General features: G+C 47.7%; 2 protein-coding genes across 4 annotated transcripts in view; one reads left to right on the forward strand and one right to left on the reverse strand.

The window, feature by feature from the left end:
* kif13bb (kinesin family member 13Bb) overlaps positions 1–4,180 on the reverse strand; it is a 52,493-nt gene extending 48,313 nt beyond the window's left edge. For all 3 annotated transcript variants that reach the window (XM_066676504.1, XM_066676503.1, XM_066676502.1), the window contains exons 1-3: positions 3,722–4,180; positions 3,554–3,650; positions 1,088–1,181 (exon numbers count right to left, since the gene is read on the reverse strand). In XM_066676504.1, the coding sequence (XP_066532601.1) occupies positions 1,088–1,181; positions 3,554–3,623 (164 nt within the window). In that variant the 5' untranslated portion in view covers positions 3,624–3,650; positions 3,722–4,180. The remainder of the gene's footprint in view (positions 1–1,087; positions 1,182–3,553; positions 3,651–3,721) is intronic.
* Positions 4,181–8,377: 4,197 nt separating this feature from the next.
* Positions 8,378–27,303, forward strand: part of ints9 (integrator complex subunit 9) — a 26,151-nt gene continuing 7,225 nt past the window's right edge. Inside the window, 17 exon segments of the mRNA XM_066676120.1 lie at positions 8,378–8,511; positions 10,404–10,531; positions 10,857–10,917; positions 11,037–11,099; positions 11,233–11,372; positions 12,626–12,712; positions 12,997–13,117; positions 13,286–13,420; positions 14,960–15,071; positions 15,398–15,578; positions 15,754–15,814; positions 17,366–17,537; positions 18,141–18,265; positions 19,336–19,503; positions 19,822–19,920; positions 23,735–23,752; positions 23,755–23,871. Coding sequence (XP_066532217.1) covers positions 8,503–8,511; positions 10,404–10,531; positions 10,857–10,917; positions 11,037–11,099; positions 11,233–11,372; positions 12,626–12,712; positions 12,997–13,117; positions 13,286–13,420; positions 14,960–15,071; positions 15,398–15,578; positions 15,754–15,814; positions 17,366–17,537; positions 18,141–18,265; positions 19,336–19,503; positions 19,822–19,920; positions 23,735–23,752; positions 23,755–23,871 — 1,797 coding nt within the window. The 5' untranslated portion in view covers positions 8,378–8,502.

Consider the following 27,303-nt stretch of genomic DNA (forward strand, 5'->3'; position numbering starts at 1 on the left):
ACACCACACTCCTCACAGACAGTCACCCGGAGGAAACCCACGCAGACACAGGGAGAACACACCACACTCCTCACAGACAGTCACCCGGAGGAAACCCACGCGGACACAGGGAGAACACACCACACTCCTCACAGACAGTCACCCGGAGGAAACCCACGCAGACACAGGGAGAACACACCACACTCCTCACAGACAGTCACCCGGAGGAAACCCACACGGACACAGGGAGAACACACCACACTCCTCACAGACAGTCACCCGGAGGAAACCCACGCGGACACAGGGAGAACACACCACACTCCTCACAGACAGTCACCCGGAGGAAACCCACGCGGACACAGGGAGAACACACCACACTCCTCACAGACAGTCACCCGGAGGAAACCCACACGGACACAGGGAGAACACACCACACTCCTCACAGACAGTCACCCGGAGCGGGAATCGATCCCACAACCTCCAGGTCCCTGGAGCTGTGGGGCTGCATCACCGTGCCGCCCTCAGGCGATCCAGGGAAACTAAAAAAGTTAAAGGTTAAACTCTTTTGAAAAGCCTATATATCACATGCTGGAACATTTCTGTAAGGATTCAAAGGCATTCAGCTATAAGAGCATTAACGAGGTTATGAATGACAATGGCACTACAACTCATCACAAATGCATTACAGGGTGCTTCATCACTCTACAGCTCAAACGCTAGAGGGACTTCCGCCTGTCTACACCAAGCTAGGCATGAACATGTTGATCAAAGTTCATGTGCAGCTGCTCCAGAGCATCTGGTTTCATCTGGTCTTCCTATGGTGGTTATACAAGCAGTAGAGGCACAACATTTCTTAAAATAGTGGGGTTTACTGATTATAGGGGTGTCTATAAACATTTGGACACCATAATACTTGAGCGTATGAGTAAAGAATAGCAATAAAATGGAACAAACTCACTTGGGTTAGGTATTTAATGGATGGCAATAAACGTGTCGTTGTGTTGTTTGCAAACTGATATCACTGTAAACTAGTTTCCAAAATAGTATCACCGCCTGTCTCTTGAATTTTGGCCCACACACACACACACAAACACACACACACACACACCTACTGTCCCCTTTCCCAAGGTTGCTGTTCGCAGGGTACAGGACCGTCTGATTCCCCTCCATCTCCACCACACATTTTGTCTTCAGCTCATTCTCTGTGTCAGAGAGAAAAACATAAACATACATTCACAAAAATAAAGATTTCGAAACAAGGTGTCTTTTGATGCTCAGTTTTTGGATTTCAATTCTATTTTACACAATATATATATATTTTTAAATAATATGGGCCCTTTAAACAATGCAGTCCATAACAGCTCAGCAGGAAATCGTCCAGCCCTGGAGGGACACAGCATGGAAAATGTGTGTCTTTCCCGAGCGGACAGGAAAGCAGCAAAACCCACTTTCATTTTTGGATGGACTGCAGTATGACCCTGTTCTTGGAGCACGTCCACAACACAGACATTAGTGCACAACTGGGATCCGGAGTGGACAATACCGTACACTGTAGGCACTTCTTGCAGTTATTGAAGTGAGCTACTTTAGGGTGAAATGTGACTCTCTGGAGCAGCTGCACATGAACCTGACAAGTGTTGAATAGAGATGATATAATTGGAAAAAGTGCTCTCTGGAGAGATAAAGGCACCTTCAGAATGACTTGTTGTGCTGTTTGTGATCCAGAACCTAAAGCTTTACTAATGTTTATACGACTGAATGCTATCAAATCCTCACAGCCATGTTCATTCATTCATTATCTGTAACCACTTAGGGTCGTGGTGGGTCCAGAGCCTACCTGGAATCATTGGGTGCAAGGCGGAAATACACCCTGGAGGGGGTGCCAGTCCTTCACAGGGCAACACAGACACACACACATTCACTCATACACTCACGCATACGAACACTTTTGAGTCGCCAATCCACCTACCAATGTGTGTTTTTGGGCTGTGGGAGGAAACCGGAGCACCTGGAGGAAACCCACGCAGACACAGGGAGAACACACCACACTCCTCACAGACAGTCACCCGGAGGAAACCCACGCAGACACAGGGAGAACACACTATACTCCTCACAGACAGTCACCCGGAGGAAACCCACACAGACACAGGGAGAACACACCACACTCCTCACAGACAGTCACCCGGAGGAAACCCACGCAGACACAGGGAGAACACACCACACTCCTCACAGACAGTCACCCGGAAGAAACCCACGCAGACACAGGGAGAACACACCACACTCCTCACAGACAGTCACAGAGAGGAAACCCACGCAGACACAGGGAGAACACACCACACTCCTCACAGACAGTCACCCGGAGGAAACCCACGCAGACACAGGGAGAACACACCACACTCCTCACAGACAGTCACCCGGAGGGAACCCACACAGACACAGGGAGAACACACCACACTCCTCACAGACAGTCACCCGGAGGAAACCCACGCAGACACAGGGAGAACACACCACACTCCTCACAGACAGTCACCTGGAGGAAACCCACGCAGACACAGGGAGAACACACCACACTCCTCACAGACAGTCACCCGGAGGAAACCCACGCAGACACAGGGAGAACACACCACACTCCTCACAGACAGTCACCCGGAGGAAACCCACGCAGACACAGGGAGAACACACCACACTCCTCACAGACAGTCACAGAGAGGAAACCCACGCAGACACAGGGAGAACACACCACACTCCTCACAGACAGTCACCCGGAGGAAACCCACGCAGACACAGGGAGAACACACCACACTCCTCACAGACAGTCACCCGGAGGGAACCCACGCGGACACAGGGAGAACACACCACACTCCTCACAGACAGTCACCCGGAGGAAACCCACGCAGACACAGGGAGAACACACCACACTCCTCACAGACAGTCACCCGGAGGGAACCCACACAGACACAGGGAGAACACACCACACTCCTCACAGACAGTCACCCGGAGGAAACCCACGCAGACACAGGGAGAACACACCACACTCCTCACAGACAGTCACCCGGAGGAAACCCACGCAGACACAGGGAGAACACACCACACTCCTCACAGACAGTCACCCGGAGGAAACCCACGCAGACACAGGGAGAACACACCACACTCCTCACAGACAGTCACCCGGAGGAAACCCACGCAGACACAGGGAGAACACACCACACTCCTCACAGACAGTCACCCGGAGGAAACCCACGCAGACACAGGGAGAACACACCACACTCCTCACAGACAGTCACCCGGAGGAAACCCACGCAGACACAGGGAGAACACACCACACTCCTCACAGACAGTCACCCGGAGGAAACCCACGCAGACACAGGGAGAACACACCACACTCCTCACAGACAGTCACTCGGAGCGGGAATCGAACCCACAACCTACAGGTCCCTGGAGCTGTGTGACTAATATCTAATGTAATGCCTTAGCAGAAGAGCAGAGGGTGTCACTGCAGTCAAAACAGACCAAACTTCGTACTAACGGCCTTCATAGGAGGAAAAAATCCCATGAATGTTTGGTGGGGTCTTACCTCTCCTGTTCATGGGTCTGACTCGAACAGCCACCTTCACATTAGAGCCGTGCAGACTCGTCTCCTCCATGGCTATAACCAGTGCTGTGCCCTAAAACTGTGGAATAAATGGGTATTAATGCGGGGAAGGACACGACGTCGAATAAAGTGCCTCTGCCGTTGCTTTACCTGCTTATTCCACACACACAGAGCTGTTCAACACGTTTCCTGACATCGCCTTGTGTCAACTTGCATTACCAACAGCCACAGGATTACGGAGCTGCGCCCGCTCTAACTTCAGCATTACACTTGAAACACCTCTGACTGCTTGTGTTAACAACCCCCCGAGCGCAGTCGCATTAACCTCACTCCCTCACGAAGGCTATAACATAAAGTCAAGCCGTAAAAGAGAAAGAATGAGCGAAAAACACAGAGAGAATGTGTGTTGGCGGAGACTGAGGTGTAGCTCTGTTAGCCAGCTCTTAAACTGGCTGTCATCCAGACAGGAAAAACAATAACAACAACAACAAACTAATAACCTCGCCTCACACGACCTTAACACGACCTTCTCAGACACTGGACGACGCGAATAATAAAGTGTAACAACGTGTCCTTGTGTGTTTTTTTCCCGCGGAGGACTGAGAAACCTCCACCTGTCCGTCCCGCAGTTTCACTCCATGTTTCAGCCCGCAGCTCAGCATTGAGGGGCAGGTGGAGGAGGATTAGACACAAGGACACGCCCACACCGTGGACACGCCCATAAGACACGCCCACACGCGCCCCCCCTTTCACTTGGACACGCCCACTACTCAGATACGCCCAGAACGACACGCCTATCATTTAAGAGACGCGTAAGTATGTTCTTATAAGTGTCAAACAAAGATGTAAACAAAGTCATTTCATTGTGGTTGAATTTGATTAAAGAGAAATATCTCTACAGTGGTGGTGGTAGGAACATGTCTGGAAAATTATAGACATATAATTTCCCAGGCTGCACACCTTAGTGGGGCCTGGGGCGTCGGTTCTGGGTTGGGATGTACACACTGTACACGGCTCTGGGTGGTACATGGGACTGTTTGTGGGAGTCCACAGGCGCCCATACCAGGTTTGAAACATCCAGGGTCAGTAAAGGACCTCTGTATTCAGGTCCACTGTTTAATCAGTGGTAAAAAAAATTCCAGTTTTCTGGAGAGTTGTGCTACCTTGTCGAAATGTGTTACACATTACACAATTACACAATCTTTATTTACCTAATCTTAATTACCTAATTTAATTTAGGTAGTGTCAGTCACACAGCTCCAGGGGCCTGGAGGTTGTGGGTTCGATTCCCGCTCCGGGTGACTGTCTGCGAGGAGTGTGGTGTGTTCTCCCTGTGTCTGCGTGGGTTCCTCCGGGTGACTGTCTGTGAGGTGTGTGGTGTGTTCTCCCTGTGTCCGCGTGGGTTTCTCCAGGTGACTGTCTGTGAGGTGTGTGGTGTGTTCTCCCTGTGTCCGCGTGGGTTCCTCCGGGTGACTGTCTGTGAGGTGTGTGGTGTGTTCTCCCTGTGTCCGCGTGGGTTCCTCCGGGTGACTGTCTGTGAGGTGTGTGGTGTGTTCTCCCTGTGTCCGCGTGGGTTCCTCCGGGTGACTGTCTGTGAGGTGTGTGGTGTGTTCTCCCTGTGTCCGCGTGGGTTCCTCCGGGTGACTGTCTGTGAGGTGTGTGGTGTGTTCTCCCTGTGTCCGCGTGGGTTCCTCCGGGTGACTGTCTGTGAGGTGTGTGGTGTGTTCTCCCTGTGTCCGCGTGGGTTCCTCCGGGTGACTGTCTGTGAGGAGTGTGGTGTGTTCTCCCTGTGTCCGCGTGGGTTCCTCCGGGTGACTGTCTGTGAGGAGTGTGGTGTGTTCTCCCTGTGTCCGCGTGGGTTTCCTCCGGGTGATTGTGAAGAGTGTGGTGTATTCTCCCTGTGTCTGCGTGGGGTTCCTCCGGGTGACTGTCTGTGAGGTGTGTGGTGTGTTCTCCCTGTGTCTGCGTGGGTTCCTCTGGGTGACTGTCTGTGAGGTGTGTGGTGTGTTCTCCCTGTGTCTGCGTGGGTTCCTCCGGGTGACTGTCTGTGAGGTGTGTGGTGTGTTCTCCCTGTGTCTGCGTGGGTTCCTCCGGGTGACTGTCTGTGAGGAGTGTGGTGTGTTCTCCCTGTGTCCGCGTGGGTTCCTCCGGGTGACTGTCTGTGAGGAGTGTGGTGTGTTCTCCCTGTGTCCGCGTGGGTTCCTCCGGGTGACTGTCTGTGAGGAGTGTGGTGTGTTCTCCTTGTGTCCGCGTGGGTTCCTCCGGGTGACTGTCTGTGAGGAGTGTGGTGTGTTCTCCCTGTGTCCGCGTGGGTTTCCTCCGGGTGACTGTCTGTGAGGTGTGTGGTGTGTTCTCCCTGTGTCCGCGTGGGTTCCTCCGGGTGACTGTCTGTGAGGAGTGTGGTGTGTTCTCCCTGTGTCCGCGTGGGTTCCTCCGGGTGACTGTCTGTGAGGAGTGTGGTGTGTTCTCCCTGTGTCCGCGTGGGTTTCCTCCGGGTGACTGTCTGTGAGGTGTGTGGTGTGTTCTCCCTGTGTCCGCGTGGGTTCCTCCGGGTGACTGTCTGTGAGGAGTGTGGTGTGTTCTCCTTGTGTCCGCGTGGGTTCCTCCGGGTGACTGTCTGTGAGGAGTGTGGTGTGTTCTCCCTGTGTCCGCGTGGGTTCCTCCGGGTGACTGTCTGTGAGGAGTGTGGTGTGTTCTCCCTGTGTCCGCGTGGGTTCCTCCGGGTGACTGTCTGTGAGGAGTGTGGTGTGTTCTCCCTGTGTCCGCGTGGGTTCCTCCGGGTGACTGTCTGTGAGGAGTGTGGTGTGTTCTCCCTGTGTCCGCGTGGGTTCCTCCGGGTGACTGTCTGTGAGGAGTGTGGTGTGTTCTCCCTGTGTCCGCGTGGGTTCCTCCGGGTGACTGTCTGTGAGGAGTGTGGTGTGTTCTCCCTGTGTCCGCGTGGGTTCCTCCGGGTGACTGTCTGTGAGGAGTGTGGTGTGTTCTCCCTGTGTCCGCGTGGGTTCCTCCGGGTGACTGTCTGTGAGGAGTGTGGTGTGTTCTCCCTGTGTCCGCGTGGGTTCCTCCGGGTGACTGTCTGTGAGGAGTGTGGTGTGTTCTCCCTGTGTCCGCGTGGGTTCCTCCGGGTGACTGTCTGTGAGGAGTGTGGTGTGTTCTCCCTGTGTCCGCGTGGGTTCCTCCGGGTGACTGTCTGTCAGGAGTGTGGTGTGTTCTCCCTGTGTCCGCGTGGGTTCCTCCGGGTGACTGTCTGTGAGGAGTGTGGTGTGTTCTCCCTGTGTCCGCGTGGGTTCCTCCGGGTGACTGTCTGTGAGGAGTGTGGTGTGTTCTCCCTGTGTCCGCGTGGGTTCCTCCGGGTGACTGTCTGTGAGGAGTGTGGTGTGTTCTCCCTGTGTCCGCGTGGGTTCCTCCGGGTGACTGTCTGTGAGGAGTGTGGTGTGTTCTCCCTGTGTCCGCGTGGGTTCCTCCGGGTGACTGTCTGTGAGGAGTGTGGTGTGTTCTCCCTGTGTCCGCGTGGGTTCCTCCGGGTGACTGTCTGTGAGGAGTGTGGTGTGTTCTCCCTGTGTCCGCGTGGGTTCCTCCGGGTGACTGTCTGTGAGGAGTGTGGTGTGTTCTCCCTGTGTCCGCGTGGGTTCCTCCGGGTGACTGTCTGTGAGGAGTGTGGTGTGTTCTCCCTGTGTCCGCGTGGGTTCCTCCGGGTGACTGTCTGTGAGGAGTGTGGTGTGTTCTCCCTGTGTCCGCGTGGGTTCCTCCGGGTGACTGTCTGTGAGGAGTGTGGTGTGTTCTCCCTGTGTCTGCGTGGGTTTCCTCCGGGTGACTGTCTGTGAGGTGTGTGGTGTGTTCTCCCTGTGTCTGCGTGGGTTCCTCCGGGTGACTGTCTGTGAGGAGTGTGGTGTGTTCTCTCTGTGTCTGCGTGGGTTTCCTCCGGGTGACTGTCTGTGAGGAGTGTGGTGTGTTCTCCCTGTGTCTGTGTGGGTTTCCTCCGGGTAACTGTCTGTGAGGAGTGTGGTGTGTTCTCCCTGTGTCTGCGTGGGTTTCCTCTGGGTGCTCCGGTTTCCTCCCACAGTCCAAAAACACACGTTGGTAGATGGATTGGTGACTCAAAAGTGTCCGTAGGTGTGAGTGTGTGCGTGAATGTGTGTGTGTTGCCCTGTGAAGGACTGGCGCCCCCTCCAGGGTGTATTCCCACCTTGCACCCAATGATTCCAGGTAGGCTCTGGACCCACCGCAACCCTGAACTGGATAAGGGCTACAGATAATGAATGAATGAAATGAATGGAGAGAATGATGGGCATGTATCTCTCACACTGCTTAACAACCCCTGGGTGTTCCAGCACTGTCCAAAAACACGTTAGTGAATGGAGTGGCTGTGGGAAACTGTCCGCAGGCGTGTAAACGACTGGGTGAGTGTGTGAAAGTGACTGGATGAGTGTGAGTGTCCACAGGGGGTGAGTGTGCGAAATTGTCCACAGAGAGTGTGAATGACTGGATGAGTGTGAGTGACTGGGTAAAAGTGTGGTGCCATGTACTAGAGCCCTCTCCAGGGTGTGTTCCCTGAAGACATTGTGTGGTCTCACGATTCACTACGACCCAGATCAGGAAGAACTGGTTACAGGACACAAAGGAATAAATATTGAATTATTGATATTGCTCCAAATAAAAAAGCTAACACAACTCCCAATACCTGTAGTGTTTCTTCTTATCACATATAGAGTGATTAAATGTATTTGCATACTTTGTATCGGATTGAAAATAAGTTAATTATATTGCTTTAGTTAGTATTGGATCGAGAGTAAGCAAACGGCATCGCCCAATCCTTCAGTTTTCCTCCTGAGCTGTAGGTGGCGGTATCGCCCTGAGAGCTGTAATCCTCCTACACTCACAGACAGGAGCGCAGAAGCAGCATAAACATCACCTACGAACAACACAGAAATACAATGAAGTTGGTGAGTTTTAATGCAGTTACACATTTATAACACACTCATATTTCTCTTTGGGAGCGATTAAAGGCTAAGAGTTTACAAACAAGCCTGGAAACTAGCTTAGAGGCTAATGGCTAACGCTGCTTCACAATAAGAGTCCGTCTCTGAGACACAGCAGGTTCCTTCAGTGTTAACTTTTCAGACATTTACGTTTCTGCTTGTAATAGGCGCATTTCTAAAGCAGAATGTGGTGCAAAACAAATATCCAATAAACGTTTACAAGTCACAGAACTAAATAAATAAATTACACTAATATACATTGTAATAAAATAAGGTAACGTTTCTGAATAAATGATGTTCTCCAGCTGCTGTGAGAAATCGACAATTCGGTTAATGTTTTTTATTTTTTTTAAATATATGGCTTTAACAGGTAGTTTGTCCCCCCACTGCTTTCTCTAATTTGATGAGATTCAGCCACATAGACCTTAGTGAGCTCAGGGACTGTTGTTAGATGATGGTTTCTGGATCATAAACATCGCCCCAACTGTCTGGAGAACCTCATCATCCCAGAGAACACAGATCCACTGCTCCAAAGCCCAGTGCTGAGATGGATTTGTACCCCTTCTAATGCACGCTTGACTTTTGACATGTTGGTCTTAGGCTCATGTGCAACTGCTCCAGTAGTGTTCCTTTTTGAACACGTGACAACTATCAGTGCACCTTAAATATCACACGTTACATGAGGTGTCTATGAACATTGGGACATAGAGCGTATTATGTTTTTTTTTCTATTGGCCAACAGAAACCATAAAAACGTACAGATTATTTTTTTTTTACATTGTTTGGGATAGGGGCAGCACGGTGCCTCAGCAGGTAGTGTCACAGTCACACAGCTCCAGAGTCCTGGGGTTGTGGGTTTGTGTCCCGCTCCGGGTGACTGTCTGTGAGGAGTGTGGTATCTTCTCCCTGTGTCTGCGTGGGTTCCCTCCGGGTGACTGTCTGTGAGGAGTGTGGTGTGTTCTCCCTGTGTCTGCGTGGGTTTCCTCCGGGTGACTGTCTGTAAGGAGTGTGGTGTGTTCTCCCTGTGTCTGCGTGGGTTTCCTCCGGGTGACTGTCTGTGAGGAGTGTGGTGTGTTCTCCCTGTGTCTGTGTGGGTTTCCTCCGGGTGACTGTCTGTGAGGAGTGTGGTGTGTTCTCCCTGTGTCTGTGTGGGTTTCCTCCGGCTGACTGTCTGTGAGGAGTGTGGTGTGTTCTCCCTGTGTCTGCGTGGGTTTCCTCCGGGTGCTCCGGTTTCCTCTCATGGTCCAAAAACACACGTTGGTAGGTGGATTGGCAACTCAAAAAAAAGTGTCCGTAGGTGTGAGTGAATGTGTGATTGTGTGTGTCGCCCTGTGAAGGACTGGCGCCCTCTCCAGGGTGTATTCCTGCCTTGCGCCCAATGATTCCAGGTAGGCTCTGGACCCACCGCGACCCTGAACTGGATAAGGGTTACAGATAATTAATGAAAGTTTGGGATAGGAACCAGACCTCAGTTTTAATGCTTCTAAAATCTCTTCACCGAAAGTCATTACATGAATTGATTATGGATACACTGCCTTCTGACAGATAAGTTTATTTACAATACATGCCTAGGTTTGACCTTAAATGGAAATATGGTAATACTTGGTAATATGTCAAGAAATTTTTTAAATATTTACTTGATTTACACAGATACCTGCAACCATGTTGTTTCTGTAGTGTTTATGTTGTGGATGTACAGACCTTTATTTAGTACTGAATGTGAATATTTTAAATGTTATTTACAGTGTACTCTTTATGTCATTTTAAAAAATAAAGCAAATGTGTTGTTAGAAGACGCTATTTATTAAAGATAGGCACTCGCTATCTCAACTAATATGAGGTCTTTCTTTTTCCAGTATTGTCTGTCTGGTCATCCAACACTGCCTTGCAATGTCCTCAAGTTTAAATCCACCACGATCATGTTGGACTGTGGGCTGGACACAACGTCTGCTCTGTATTTTCTCCCACTGCCTTTGGTGCACAGGTCAGTCCTGATCAGGATTGCTCACCATTTTAACAGAAGATTCAGTGCACTTTACTGTCCCCTCACTGAAATATTTCTTCAGCACAGTGTATCTGCTTTGCTACATACACAGGGAAAATAGTATGTAATGTAATGCCAACATTTAAAGCTTTACAGGCCGAGCTGTTGCTGTCTACCAACCTGAACCCACCCCGATACACAGTCCAGAGACACTGCACAGTTCCCTAGAATTTGTTATTGATTTTTTTAAATTGAAGCTTACATTGCCCATTGGTTAAACCTACATTTACGAGCATTTTAATAATGACTTTTTGTCATCTTTCAGTCCACGGCTGTCCAAACTCCCAGGCTGGGTCTCTAAGGACAGCGCAGTGAATCTGGAGAGAGTGGGTACATTCTATTTGGGCACTTATTGAATTGAAAGTGCATTAAAAATCAGACTTAATTTACTTTAATGTGTATTTGAATTGAATGCGCTGTCTTTGTTTTCTGTTCACTGTTGAAGGAGCTGAAGGAATGTGCTGGACGGGTTTTTGTGGACTCTCAGCCAGAGTTTTGTCTTCCTGAGGTGTGTGTCTGAACCCTGGAACGCTGTTGTTAACAGAACATTGTGGTCATCAGGATGGGAAAAAGAAGATGCTTTAGTTTGAGACCATTTTGCGGTTTATATTATTGTTTTGTGTTAATGTGTATTTTAACAGAGGGAGCTGCTTGACCTGTCCACTGTTGATGTTATTCTGATCTCTAATTACCACTGTATGATGGCTCTGCCGTACATCACTGAAAACACTGGCTTTTCAGGAACAGTCTACGCCACCGAACCCACTTTTCAGATCGGCAGGTAACTTGCTGCTAATTTCCCTACAGTTTTTATTAAAGGCTAAGCAGCAGCTCTATGAAAGTGTCAAACAAATAAATACAGTGGAATTTGAGTTCCTAACTTGTGTTTATTGATCGTCAGAAAACATGTTATTTCTTAGTAATTGAAGGAATAAGGTTTAAAAGACCGTTGGTCCCCCCCCCAACGGTGTTGGGAAACTCTAATAGGCGTCTTGCCTGTGACGTAGATGGTGGACAACAACTCTAGAAACTGCACTTAATTTAATGCAAAATGATGAAAAGGTGTGTTGTTTTTGACTGAAAATCCAGAAAATGGTCTAAATCTGTCCACTTTAAACGGGCACTTTGGAAAGGACCATCCGCTCACTCCGTTATCTGTAGCTCATTTCACTGGCGCTTTTCCAACAATATGGGCATGTAAGGACACCAACGAAAGGTGTTCAAGAGCCTCTGTAACATGGAGGTAAACAGGGTAAGGACACTCACTTCGCCTGTTTTAGTTGGTGTTAGTTAACGTTAGCTTGACTCGCTAAACTCGGTGCTCAGATTATACTCGGCTACGTAGCTGCATTACGGAGGTTTATAGTGTCGGATGAATTCGAGTTCGACTTCGATCACATTTACAAGAATAACGGTACCTCTACATTTGAGTTTAGCTTATTGATAGTCTATTGTCGTGAATAATGTTGGTTATTTAGCTAGATACTGTCATAACAGTCAGTCATAACGGTGTTTTACCGCGGCGTTGTTCAGCTGTTGTCCACCAGTGACGTCACGGTCGCGTTCGAGAATTTCCGTAGAGAGCTCGGGTTTAATAAAATTGTCAGTTTTAAAGCAGATTAAGCAGCTATTTTCATTTTAATTCATACTTATATCTGTCAGTAACTACAATAATGTGGAATATTCATGGAGGTCCATTAAGTGGTGCTTAGTCTTTAAGTCTGATATAAATAAAGAAACAAGGCTAGGTAAAATACATTCACTTGATGAGGCAGCAGTTACTGCTTTATTTCTTCACACATGGAGCACTAAACCAGTCAATTTGCCTCCTACTGAATCCAGTTGAAGTTATAAAACCCAGCACAGCAATCTTTTACAGCAGCACTCTCCATGGAATTAAATATCAAAACTCTCTACCATTACTATGTGGTGATAAAGTTAATGTACCGTAAAATATCAGCTCTGTAATAACCAGGTTAATGCTCAAAGGATTACATTAAAAGTAGAGAGAAGTTCATATTTCTGTTTCCTCAGACTGCTGATGGAGGAGCTGGTCACGTTCATGGAGAGAGTTCCAAAGGCTCAGTCTGCCACCTGCTGGAAGAACAAAGACATACAAAGGTAGCAAAACAGTGGGACTCCTGCATTATACTGAAAATGAGGAAAATGTCACTTTACAAGAGAAAGAAACATTATTCTTCATTTGTGATAGTGCTTAATGTAACCATATGCTTGTTTTTTATTGGAGTAATTTAGAATCAGTTCTGTTATTACATTCAATATGAGTTTTAACACAATACACACCGTAGAGCTGGTGATGTGTGTCTTGTTGTGTTTTTGTTGCCTATTCCAAAATGGAGAAAAAAAGGTTTAAATTTATTACAAATATCAACTTGTCTTTCCAGGATGCTCCCTGGCCCTTTGAAAGACGCAGTGGATGTTTGGTCGTGGAAGAGATGCTACGGCATGCAGGAGGTGAACTCTGCTCTCAGTAAAGTGCAGCTGGTGGGATACTCTCAGAAAGTGGTATGTCTTTGTCTTCAGATTATTCCTGTTTTAAATACAGAGCCCACATTATTAGAAACTCCTTGAATTACACAATGCATCATAAATAATATACACCTCATATAGTTCCACCTGGATTCTTAAGTCTGGGCTTTACTCTTTATCTCTCTCCCACTCTCAACTCTGTAGGAGCTGTTTGGTGCAGTTCAGGTTACTCCTCTGAGTTCTGGTTACTCTCTGGGTAGTTCCAACTGGATCATCCAGTCTCACTATGAGAAAGTGTCCTATGTGTCTGGATCGTCACTGCTGACTACACACCCTCAGGTCAGTCTGCACTCTGCAGACAGAAACCACCGCAACCAACTGAGTGTGCTTCTATGTTGTATCAGACCTTGTACAACATTCATTCATTCATTATCTGTAACCCTTATCCAGTTCAGGGTCGTGGTGGGTCCAGAGTTTACCTGGAATCATTAGGCGCAAGGCGGGAATACACCCTGGAGGGCGCCAGTCTTTCACAGGGCAACACACACACATTCACTCACACCTACGGACACTTTTGAGTCACCAATCCACCTACCAACGTGTGTTTTTGGACTGTGGGAGGAAACCAGAGCACCTGGAGGTAACCCACGCAGAAACAGGGAGAACACACCACACTCCTCACAGACAGTCACCCGGAGGAAACCCACGCAGACACAGAGAGAACACACCACACTCCTCACAGACAGTCACCCGGAGGAAACCCACGCAGACACAGGGAGAACACACCACACTCCTCACAGACAGTCAGCCGGAGGAAACCCACGCAGACACAGGGAGAACACACCACACTCCTCACAGACAGTCACCCGGAGGAAACCCACACATACACAGGGAGAACACACCACACTCCTCACAGACATTCACCCGGAGGAAACCCACGCAGACACGGAGAACACACCACACTCCTCACAGACAGTCACCCGGAGGAAACCCACGCAGACACAGAGAGAACACACCACACTCCTCACAGACAGTCACCCGGAGGAAACCCACGCAGACACAGAGAGAACACACCACACTCCTCACAGATAGTCACCCAGAGGAAACCCACGCAGACACAGAGAGAACACACCACACTCCTCACAGACAGTCACCCGGAGGAAACCCACGCAGACACAGGGAGAACACACCACACTCCTCACAGACAGTCACCCGGAGCGGGAATCGAACCCACAACCTCCAGGCCCCTGGAGCTGTGTGATTTGCGACACTAACCTGCTGCACCACTTTGCCGACCCCCCTGGTACGACAATGATGTGTTTTTCAAAAGATGCTGCTTTGAAGGATGACACAAGGTAATAATATTGTATAGGAAGGTCAGTGTAGCGTGTGGAGTCTTATTGGTGTCCAGGAGTGAGGTGCAGTAAATCCGAATGAGGTCACACTGAATGTGAATCAAAGTGGTCAGCCGGGCTCAGCATTAAAGCTGCTTCACTTGTTCAAGACACATTAAAGTGTGTTGAGCAATGGCTGATGAATTACATGTCCAGTCATGCCAGTAAATCTAGGAGGGAATGAAAGCATTACTTCTCGCTCTGACAGCTCTCTGAGAAAGGGATGGGCTACTTGCTGTGCATTAACACAGCACATACACTCATGTTGCACACACTCAGCGCGTGTTCGTATTTTGCTCTTCTGGTTGTAAGCCTCAGTACTCAAAGGGACTGTAGAATAATAATCAGTGCATCTGAAATCTAGACCTACATTTATTCCATACGTCGCAACAACACTGTATCGAGTTTCCAAACGTTTCTGATCACACACTTATGCTGTGTGTTTTGGATTATAGCTGATAGTTAACTGTGTTGTGTTCTGCAGCCCATGGACCAGAGCTCCCTGAAGAACAGCGATGTCCTGATCCTGACAGGATTGACCCAAATCCCCACCGCCAACCCAGACGGCATGCTGGGAGAATTCTGCAGCAATCTGGGTCAGCCAGTGAAAAACACTTTACATATTTCCTCCTCAACTCTAATGTGGTTGATCGGCCAAGACGTGTTTAGTGTCTCTATGTTTGCTTTTATAGTTTTACCTACTTGGTGTTAAGGAGACATTGTGTTATGGCATTCATCTTATAACATCTTCATCTAATACACAGTGTACGTGGATCATGTGATCATTAGGGACACAGGAAAGCATGTGCCAATACAATGTGAAGCTCTGGAGCAACTGCACATGAGCCCAACAACTTTACTTTCCCCCGTTACCTTTGCTGTTTATTTGTTTATTAGATTTGTATTTGTTTCTTTCCCTCAGCCATGACTATCCGAGCTGGGGGAAACGTACTGGTGCCGTGTTATTCGTCTGGAGTGATCTACGACCTGTTGGAGTGTCTCTACCAGTTCATGGACTCAGCAAATCTGGGAACCACTCCCTTTTACTTCATCTCCCCTGTGGCCAACAGCTCCCTTGAGTTTTCTCAGATATTTGCAGAGTGGTATGTACACCCACGTGTAGGAAAACCCATCTTCGTGATCGTGATTATGTACATTCATAGTGTATTGTAGCCTGTTAGAGCAACATGAAGTGAACAGTTTTCACAATTTCACTTTTATGGAAGAAAGCAACTTTCACTGTGCACCTCTCAGCACTGATCTCTTTGTTTCTTCAAGGTTGTGTCAGAATAAACAGTCCAAAGTTTACCTCCCTGAGCCTCCTTTCCCACATGCTGAGGTGAGTTATTATTGACGAGTCGGATCAATGAGTTTGATGCTGCTTTCAGAATCAGCAATATTTTCTGTAAACTGCTGCGGAGTCAGTTATTATGTACGTAGTATGTTTTTAGTAACTATGCACCAGTGTTATATTTCCTTGCTAATAACTCTAAAGAGAAATTAACTTTGTGTTGTAGTAAATAGTCAGTATCAGTGATATTTCCATTAATAACTTTTTTTCCTCAACGGGAAAATTAAAGGCACTGTATACGATTTCAATCCAATTCATTCATTCGTTCATTCATTATCTGTAAGCGCTTATGCACTTCAGGGTCACGGTGGGTCCAGAGCCTTTTTTTTGGGACACCCTGGAGGGGCGCCAGTCCATCACAAGGCAACCCATACACTCACACCTATGGACACTTTTGTGTCGCCAATCCACCTACCAACATGTGTTTTTGGACTGTGGGAGGAAACCGGAGCACCCGGAGGAAACCCACACAGGTTGTGGGTTCGATTCCCGCTCCGGGTGACTGTCTGTGAGGAGTGTGGTGTGTTCTCCCTGTGTCTGCGTGGGTTTTCACTATGTGACTTTCTGTGAGGAGTCTGGTGTGTTCTCCCTGTGTCTGTGTGGGTTTCCTCCGGGTGACTGTGAGGAGTTGGTGTGTTCTCCCTGTGTCTGCGTGGGTTTCCTCCGGGTGACTGTCTGTGATGAGTGTGGTGTGTTCTCCCTGTGTCTGCGTGGGTTTCCTCCGGGTGACTGTGAGGAGTTGGTGTGTTCTCCCTGTGTCTGCGTGGGTTTCCTCCGGGTGACTGTCTGTGAGGAGTGTGGTGTGTTCTCCCTGTGTCTGCGTGGGTTTCCTCCGGGTGACTGTCTGTGAGGAGTGTGGTGTGTCCTCCCTGTGTCTGCGTGGGTTTCCTCCGGGTGACTGTCTGTGATGAGTGTGGTGTGTTCTCCCTGTGTCTGCGTGGGTTTCCTCCGGGTGCTCCGGTTTCCTCCCACAGTCCAAAAACACACGTTGGTAGGTGGATTGGCGACTCAAAAGTGTCCGTAGGTGTGTGTGTGAGTGAATGTGTGTGTCTGTGTTGCCCTGTGAAGGACTGGCGCCCCCTCCAGGGTGTCCCAAAAAAGGCTCTGGACCCACCGTGACCCTGAACTGGATAAGGGTTACAGATAATGAATGAATGAATTGTATTTATGAATTGTATTAGCAATAAAATAGCTTCTCTCTTATTCAGGCTCTGGATTCTAACATATTTATTTTGGTGTCATTATTTTGTGGGGGGTGGGAGCTTCTGAAGGAGCACAGGAGGGAAGAGTATGTTTGTTTTGCTGTTGAGTCCAACTATAAACAGTCCTACAGAATCATATACAGCATCTTTAAAAATGTTCTCAATTACGTTTGAGGTGTGTAAAGGAAGTTGTCCTTTGTACATTCTTCCTCTGTATATTACTATATTGCAAGGTTGTTGAGTAGTGTAAATGTAAGTATTCCTACATGAAATATATATAATCTGCTAGCCCTATGTGCTTAAATCTTCACTCGCTAACGTGCTCTCCCACACACAGCTGATCCAGACCAATAAGCTGAAGCACTACCCAAGCATCCACGGCGAGTTCAGCATTGATTTCCGGCAGCCGTGTGTAGTTTTCACCGGACATCCATCACTGCGCTTCGGCGATGTAGTGCACTTCATGGAGCTGTGGGGAAAATCAAGCCTCAACACAATCATCTTCACTGGTTAGTACACACACACACACACACACACACACAGCTGTTGAACCAGCCCCACTTTACAAACCATTGAACTCTGTACAATGCGTCTCTTCAATCGCAGAGCTGGACTCAGGCACAAAGGCAAGGTTAAATTAAGCAAAACACACAAAATGAGTGCAATAAGAGAACCAATTAAATACAGAGAAAGCCAGAACAGAGAAGAAAGACATCTGAGTAAAAATGGCTAAAAACCAGAGGTTCTGCTCCTTGATCCTGAGCACTTGTGCTGAACTGAGCTGTTGCTCGTTCTTATTTAAAAGAACAGGTGCAGAAACCGGTTGCTCTGAACAGGGCTGTTTAGACAAGGAGACAACACTGCTGTGGTGTTTGATCCTTGTGGTATTTTGATCAATATCCCCTTTAAATGAAAATAATGAGTGTCTAGTACCGTTAAATGTCCAATCAACCAATTGATTTTCAGTCCTTGTATTTGCAGAGTACCTGTGACCTGTTTTGCTGTTATGGTCTATAAGCACAAACATCTTTATAGAACCTATGTGAAGCACAGGTGGCTGTTGTTTATTTGCTTTTGTGTAATGCTGGAGTCTGCTTGTTTGTTCTGAGCAGAGCCGGATTTCTCGTACCTGGACGCCCTGGCTCCCTACCAGCCTCTGGCCATGAAATGCGTTTACTGCCCCATCGACACACGCCTCAACTTCCACCAGGTGTCCAAACTTCTGAAGGAGGTTCAGGTACATGCTGTAATCCCGCTGCCATATGCTCTGAGCTTCTGACTCCAAAGGAAATCCACCTCAGGGTCACCTTGAGGTTCTTGTGATTTTCATATCCCATACATTACTGACAGTGATACATTTTGAAAGAGGGTCTGAACATATAAATCATCCATCCATCCATCCATTATCTGTAACCCTTATCCAGTTCAGGGTCGTGGTGGGTCCAGAGCCTACCTGGAATCATTGGGCGCAAGGCAGGAATACACCCTGGAGGGGGCGCCAGTCCTTCACAGAGCAACACACACATTCACTCACACTCATCAACCCACGCAGACACAGAGAGAACACACCACACTCCTCACAGACAGTCACCCGGAGGAAACCCACGCAGACACAGAGAGAACACACCACACTCCTCACAGACAGTCACCCGGAGGAAACCCACACAGACACAGAGAGAACACACCACACTCCTCACAGACAGTCACCCGGAGGAAACCCACGCAGACACAGAGAGAACACACCACACTCCTCACAGACAGTCACCCGGAGGAAACCCACACAGACACAGAGAGAACACACCACACTCCTCACAGACAGTCACCCGGAGGAAACCCACGCAGACACAAGGAGAACACATCACACTCCTCACAGACAGTCACCTGGAGTGGGAATCGAACCCACAACCTCCAGCATAAAATGAGACACTCTCTAGCAGCTGCACATGAGTTTAAAGTCACCACAATGAATGCCAAGAGTGGGTAGCAGGGTGCAACCTCCCCCAAGCACTGGGCTGTAGAGCTGTAAGAACTGTGTTTCTTTGAAATGGAAGTGATTCAGTAACATACAGTATTTTTGAGATGAGGTGAAGTGGCATTTGTACCTGATCTTACTAATGTTCTTGTGGATGAGTGCCTTCTAAATTGCTTTCCAGAACTGTAGAAGCTTTCACTGCAACAAAGGTGGGGGAGGCAATTCCCTACAACCACCATTGTTTTCAGGAGAAATGTCGGATGTGCTTGTATCTACAAACATGTGCTTATACACCACATGGCTGGTGTCTCATGTTTTATGTTTGTGTGACTCAGCCTCTTCATGTGGTGTGTCCGGAGCAGTACACACAGCCTCCTCCGTCTCAGTCTCATCGCTCTGATCTGATGCTGGAGCTGCAGCCTCCTCCAATGGCGTATCGCCGCTGTTCAGTCCTGGGTCTGCCTTTCCGTCGCAGATATGAACGCATTCAACTGCAGCCTGAGGTAAAGAAGGAACCCGGAGGGGGAGGGGGTGGGAGAGTGACTCCTAATGTGTAGTTCCTATCACTAATGGGACATGTCTAGTTGAAATGACCACATTTACTGTGGCACATGGCACAACTGAGACTGAGTCTGAGCATAAAGAAGCTCAAAACCAGGGCGGCTGAGTACTGTTAAAGCAGTTTGAAGGTTTTCGAAGGTTTGAGTTCCTTATAAAAGTGTGTAGGGAGTAATGTTGGAATGTTTTCATTGTCTAAACACACCTCTCTCGCTCTCTCTGTCTCTCATTCCCCTCTTTCTCTCCTCCTCTACTCCTCACAGCTTGCCAAAGCTCTGGTGCCCTCTGAGATTAAACCTGGCATCTCTGTGGCAACCGTGTCAGCAGTTTTGCAGTCCAAGGACAATAAGCACGTACTTCAGGTTTGTGTCCAACAGAGTGTAACGTCTTTGTTATATCTGGCAAATCTCTGCGTATTTCTTTCAAAAGCTTTTTATATAAAGGAAATTCCACTAATCGTCTTCACCAACGTCCTGCTTTATTCAGTCCTTGATTTATAAACACAGTCCCTAGTGTTTTAATATGAACTTCATACTAAGATTTCTTTCCAGTGGTGGTTATAGGAACCAGTAGCAGTCACAATGTCCACAACATACACATTTAATGTAGAACGTAGACGACAGGGCAGTAATGGTTTATGTCATAAATGTACATTAGGTGATTGCTACTTATTGCCTTAGGATGCCCAGCATGTAAATCCCTACCATGGATATATAGTTCAGAATACATTGTAAACCAAGGACTGATTTCAGAACTCTCATAAAATAAGGTCTCAGCAAGCAGGCAGTGTGCTCATAAACATTTCATGTAATAACTTTCTGTGAGGAGCTTTTAAAGGCATTACACTCCACAGAGGCCTTGACACCGCCGTAGTGAACACTTCACATCAGTTTTCCGAATTTCTCATCACGTACTGCACAATGACAGGTGCTTCTGCTGAGCAAGCTGTGTCGTGCCTGGTTTTCTCATTGGTGGTGTTAGTAGGTTTTTGGTTTATTGTCTTATATCATTTGTAATCTGTGGCAAATAAGAATGTGTCCTGGGATATTTCTTCATTCAGTACATTCATTCATTATCTGTAAGCGCTTCACCAGAAATCACTGGTCACAAGGTGGGAATACACCCTGGAGGGGGCGCCAGTCCTTCACAGGGCAACACACTCACACCTACTGACACTTTTTTTGAGTCGCCAATCCACCTACCAACGCGTGTTTTTGGACTGTGGGAGGAAACCGGAGCACCTGGAGGAAACCCACGCAGACACAGAGAGAACACACCAACTCCCCACAGACAGTCACCCAGAGGAAACCCACACAGACACAGAGAGAACACACCACACTCCTCACAGACAGTCACCCAGAGGAAACCCACGCAGACACAGGGAGAACACACCACACTCCTCACAGACAGTCACCCAGAGGAAACCCACGCAGACACAGGGAGAACACACCACACTCCGCACAGACAGTCACCCAGAGGAAACCCACACAGACACAGGGAGAACACACCACACTCCGCACAGACAGTCACCCAGAGGAAACCCACGCAGACACAGAGAGAACACACCACACTCCTCACAGACAGTCACCCAGAGGAAACCCACGCAGACACAGAGAGAACACACCACACTCCTCACAGACAGTCACCCGGAGGAAACCCAGGCAGACACAGGGAGAACACACCACACTCCTCACAGACAGTCACCCGGAGGAAACCCACACAGACACAGGGAGAACACACCACACTCCTCACAGACAGTCACCCGGAGGAAACCCACACAGACACAGGGAGAACACACCACACTCCTCACAGACAGTCACCCGGAGGAAACCCACACAGACACAGGGAGAAAACACCACACTCCTCACAGACAGTCACCCGGAGGAAACCCAGGCAGACACAGGGAGAACACACTACACTCCTCACAGACAGTCACCCGGAGGAAACCCACACAGACACAGAGAGAACACACCACACTCCTCACAGACAGTCACCCGGAGGAAACCCACACAGACACAGGGAGAACACACCACACTCCTCACAGACAGTCACCCGGAGGAAACCCACACAGACACAGGGAGAACACACCACACTCCTCACAGACAGTCACCCGGAGGAAACCCACGCAGACACAGGGAGAAAACACCACACTCCTCACAGACAGTCACCCGGAGCGGGAATCGAACCCACAACCTCCAGGCCCCTGGAGCTCTGTGACTGCGACACTAACCTGCTGCGCCCCCCCATTCAGTACAGCTGTTTATAAATCTTAATTCATGGGTGGCATGCTGAGGATGTAAATCATTTACACTGAAGCAAGCATGACTTCTCAATCATATTAAATCTCCCAGTAATGTCCTGAATATATATGACTGCTTAGTTAAAGTTTAAAACCTTACTTAAGTTGATAAGTTCTTTCTTCTTCTGAGAAAATTGTTCACAGCGAAGGATAATAATCAGGTCACGGAGTTGAACTCAAATTGTTTGTACGTGTGTGTATGTGTAAGAGGTCTACAAAGCTAGGACCAGCAATGGTTAGGATCAGGGTTATATTTAGAGCTCAGCATCACAGGATTGTGTTTGGGATTACTTGGATTGTAAGAAACGGAAAGTGCAACCGAAAGTCATCCTTGATCACACTCAGGAAATGGAGTCCATGTGCTATATACAAAATGGCTGTTACTTTTAAAAAGACATGTACATCTCCAGATATGAAAGAATCGTGGAAACCACTGCCTCTACATACAAACAGTTCGGAGCCTGTTTGTTGAAGATGCCTTTTCTGAGATGTCTTCCTGAAGCCCAGCTGACTTAATTATAGATGAGGAGTCTAAGACTGTGTTTCTGAGAGAAGTGGGTTGCTGTTGGCTCAACACATGAAGCTCACTGTACCAGGATCCTGAAGTATCTGCCACTTCTTCTATCCATCCGTTACGGTGGCTATAGATTTTCTCTGAACGTGCTTATCTTTTCGGAGCCTTGGTCATGTACAGACTGGTCAGTAGAGGTACTCAAATTTCTGAAATATGAGCAAGGGGTGGCATGGTGGTGCAGCAGGTTAGTGTCGCAGTCACACAGCTCCAGGCACCTGGAGGTTGTGGGTTCGATTCCCGCTCCGGGTGACTGTCTGTGAGGAGTGTGGTGTGTTCTCTGTGTCTGTGTGGGTTTCCTCCGGGTGACTGTCTGTGAGGAGTGTGGTGTGTTCTCTGTGTCTGTGTGGGTTTCCTCCGGGTGACTGTCTGTGAGGAGTGTGGTGTCTTCTCTGTGTCTGCATGGGTTTCCTCCAGGTGACTGTCTGTGAGGAGTTGCTGTGTTCTCCCTGTGTCTGTGTGGGTTTCCTCCGGGTGACTGTCTGTGAGGAGTGTGGTGTGTAGAGCACAGAAGTGAGGTCAATAGTCATCCAAATCTTATATAACTACATTCTCAAAACTTCTCTAACCTTGTTAAACCGCCTGGAGGACTTTATTAAGGCCATTCAGACTCGTGAATATAATTCAGGAAACAACAGCCCTCATTCACCAAAGATGCGTAAGGTCAAATCTGACTGTAAAACTGAAAATAACAGTAACACTAAAGTTCTGTTATTATTTATTATTATGTTTTTATTTTTCATATTACCAGTCATTGTTTTCCCCGTGTCTGCGTGGGTTTCCTCCGGGTGACTGTCTGTGAGGAGTTGCTGTGTTCTCCCCGTGTCCGCGTGGGTTTCCTCCGGGTGACTGTCTGTGAGGAGTTGCTGTGTTCTCCCCGTGTCCGCGTGGGTTTCCTCCGGGTGCTCCGGTTTCCTCCCACAGTCCAAAAACACACGTTGGTAGATGGATTGGCGGCTCAAAGGTGTCCATAGGTGTGAGTGTGTGAGTGAATGTGTGAGTGTGTGTGTTGCCTTGTGAAGGACTGGCGCCCCCTCCAGGGTGTATTCCTGCCTTGCGCCCAATGATTCCAGGTAGGCTCTGGACACACGTGACCCTGAACTGAATAAACGGTTACAGATAATGAATGAATATGAGCAAGACTACTTGCAATTTCTTTTCTTATTCCTCCATATGTGCAATAATCTGGATCAAGAGGTGTTGCATTTATCCATTAGTGCAGGGAGAAGGAGGGAGGAAAATGATCAACAAACTATTGCCAACGGATGTTTTATGGCCTAAATAAAGATGTTAAATGTGTGTTCAGCCAGTGCCCAAACCTGCTCCAGTCCCCCCAGTAAGAAGAGGAAGAGGCTGATGGAGGATGTTCCTGAGCTGCTGAGTCCCAAGCCCTTGCTGAGTGGAGCTGTGCCTCTGGAGGCTTTCCTGGCCTCACTGCAGAAGGTAACACACCCTTTTTCTTTGGGTCTTCCAGTTCATTAGGTGCACTGCATACTTCATGGAAACCTGCTCGTCCAGCTTTTCTTCAGTGATTAATGCTATGACAGAGTAGTTAGAGCTGTAAAGTGTTCCCATCACTGGGCCGTGGAGCAGGGGAGCTATGTTCTCTGGAGCGGTGTTTGTGATGCAGAACTAATCATCTGTCATCAGAACTTGTCCTCACTGACGTTTGTGTGGCTGCAAAACAATCGAAACCTGTAACTGGCCTTTGACCTTTCCTGTTTCATCATACGGCAGCATTTTGAACTGATTCTAAAGGTGCGAGGGACAGCTCTTTGTGTCTAAAAAAACATCAGGTTTTATTATTAATAAATGTGTTCTGAGGTGAAGGCATTCTGTGGGAAATTATACAGTGGCTGAAGACTCGGTCCCGTTGGTCCATCACATTCCACTCATTAAATTACAGCCTCCTCTGGTGAAACTCAATGCAGCCACGAACAAGCCTTATGTCTCTTGCTCCTCTCACAAATGCACTTTTACCATTGGGGATTTATGGTAGTTAAAAGGGAAGTGTCCAGTGCTGTTATAATACAGCTGTCAAAGCTGAACACTTCCTGGGTGCAAAACTGAATTTTGAAGTGAAACAAGATCACCGTTGTTTATTTTGTACACGGTTCTAAAGAGAAGCTGCAGGAAATGTCTCCACGTAGAACAAGAACACAGAGGAAATCGTGGCCAGTAAAATGTTTGTATATCACAAAAATGTCAAGTTTTCAGCTTTTTCTGGGAAGAAAAAAATTACACATTTTAATGTCCCTCTTTTATGTGTGAAAAGGTGTCTCGTCCTCCTTCTCTTTCTCTTTATCTGGTGTGCAGAATAATTATCTAGGCGTAATGAAATGCACCCGTGTGTCCTAGTGAATCGTACTATTTGAAACCGGCATGTCCTGGATAATGAGATAGAGGACACGCTATAAATCAAATCCTTTATTTGCAGGCTTTCGAGATCATCTTACTGAACAGATAAAAGGTCATGATTTTGATTAATATGTGATTAAACTCTGTAGGCCTATTGACTCAACCCTGTGTCATAGTCTGCCTTGTATAATTGCAGTAAGACATTTTATCCGTGTCCTGCAGGTTTAATTAAAGGCTCTGGAGGACGCTGTAGGTCAAGAGAAGCCTTGCAGTAATGGATCAGGTAGATTAGTGTCGGATACGCCGTGCTAAACGCTGCCTAGGACTTTGTATCTGTCGGCTTGTATGGTACTTGGAATGCAAAAATGCATCTGATTTTTTGAATTGTTTGTAGGAATTTAATTTGATTTTTCAAGGTTACTATTTAATTATCATTGACGGTATAGTAATATGTGATAATGATGATCTCATTTCGAATATTTCATATCATGTTACGCTTAAAAGGCATTTGTATATTTAGTGTAATTTTGTAAGTAATTCTGAATCATACCAGAACAATCATCACATCAAATTATTAAGAGGTCGTTTCTATGAAAATATTAACACACGACCAGTTGTGTCAGAATTCCGCAGAGTACCTTTAACATGGCCGACTGGCACAAGTGCAAAATCACTACTCAAAATGGTTCTGGAGCCAGCGGTGCCTTCAAGGCAGAAGGGAGGTAATTGGTGTCCAGCCAACAGGTGAGGATGATTGTGATTGGTTAAAACAGTGTCAGTGTTTTATTTTGCTGAATTGATAATAATGTAATTGTGTGCCTCTAAGGTAGCTGCTGAATTTTCTGTTGCCTCTGAGGCAGTTTCTGAAGACGTAGTTATGACTCCTGCCACAGAGGAAGCTTCTGAATGTTATTCAGTAAAATCCAGCGGCCTATGAGGCAGACTATAAAGAAGTGCATATCGCACTCTTGATTTATCATCACTGCTTCCGAAGAAGCTGCAGAATTACACAGTAATGCTCCGCTTCCTCAGAGGCAGCAGTCATGAGCTATTAGTGTCTAGGTGAAGCTTTACCACTTTTTGGTGCTTGAAAATACTGCAATGCATTTGTACCCCCTTTACATTCATCCCCGCCTGTTGCCTGGTAACCAGTTACTTTCTTCTGCCTTCAGAACTGTTTGGAGTAGTGATTTTGCACGCGTTTATTGTTATAGTTTGTTTAAGAAAACTTTAGCCCCTACTCGTCAAAGTTGCATAAAATTGAGTGCAGGTTTGATCTCCGATATATGAAGTCATCATTGTCTGATTTGTGAAACTTTCATTTAAAGTGGAAACGTGAATATTTGAAGGCAGTTAATGAATCAGCTTCAGTGTGTGAAATCAGGCTCCTGCCTTCCAGTGCCTCATTTACATGAATCAGAGCCTTCATACTGATGTTACTGTAGTGAGCCAGTGATTGATGGCATTCAGAAGGTTTTGACCCAGTAATTGGGGCCTGGATGATATGGCCAAATTTGTATCATGCAGTATTTCTAAATTTCAGTTGATATGATATAATTCAGATATTGACATATCGCTGTCAAACATGAACTTTGTGGCTTTGTCAATATTAATATTTTTAAACTAACTGTAAAATTGAGGGCAGTGGGCTGATGGCAGTGCTCTGTGATGATCGTCAGTCAGTGACCGATGCTGTGAATAGTGTATATTGAAATATTGAAAATGTGTTTAAAAATCATATCATTGTTACTGAAACATTTTATATTACGATATATATTGATATTGAAGTATTCATTCATTCATTATGTGTAAGCGCTTATCCAGTTCAGGGTCGCGGTGGGTCCAGAGCCTACCTGGATTCTTTGGGCGCAAGGCAGAAATACACCCTGGAGGGGGCGCCAGTCCTTCACAGGGCAACACACACACACACACTCTCACCTACGGACACTTTTGAGTCGTCAATCCACCTGTGTTTTTGGACTGTGGGAGGAAACCGGAGCACCCGGAGGAAACCGGAGCACCCGGAGGAAACCCACGCTGACACAGGGAGAACACACCACACTCCTCACAGACAGTCACCCGGAGGAAACCCACGCTGACACGGGGAGAACACACCACACTCCTCACAGACAGTCACCCGGAGGAAACCCACGCAGACACGGGGAGAACACACCACACTCCTCACAGACAGTCACCCGGAGGAAACCCACGCTGACACAGGGAGAACACACCACACTCCTCACAGACAGTCACCCGGAGGAAACCCACGCAGACACAGGGAGAACACACCACACTCCTCACAGACAGTCACCCGGAGGAAACCCACGCAGACACAGGGAGAACACACCACACTCCTCACAGACAGTCACCCGGAGGAAACCCACGCAGACACAGGGAGAACACACCACACTCCTCACAGACAGTCACCCGGAGGAAACCCACGCAGACACAGGGAGGGAGGAAACCCACGCAGACACAGGGAGAACACACCACACTCCTCACAGACAGTCACCCGGA

Source organism: Hoplias malabaricus, chromosome 7 (assembly GCF_029633855.1).
Source record: "Hoplias malabaricus isolate fHopMal1 chromosome 7, fHopMal1.hap1, whole genome shotgun sequence".
Taxonomy (NCBI): domain Eukaryota; kingdom Metazoa; phylum Chordata; class Actinopteri; order Characiformes; family Erythrinidae; genus Hoplias; species Hoplias malabaricus.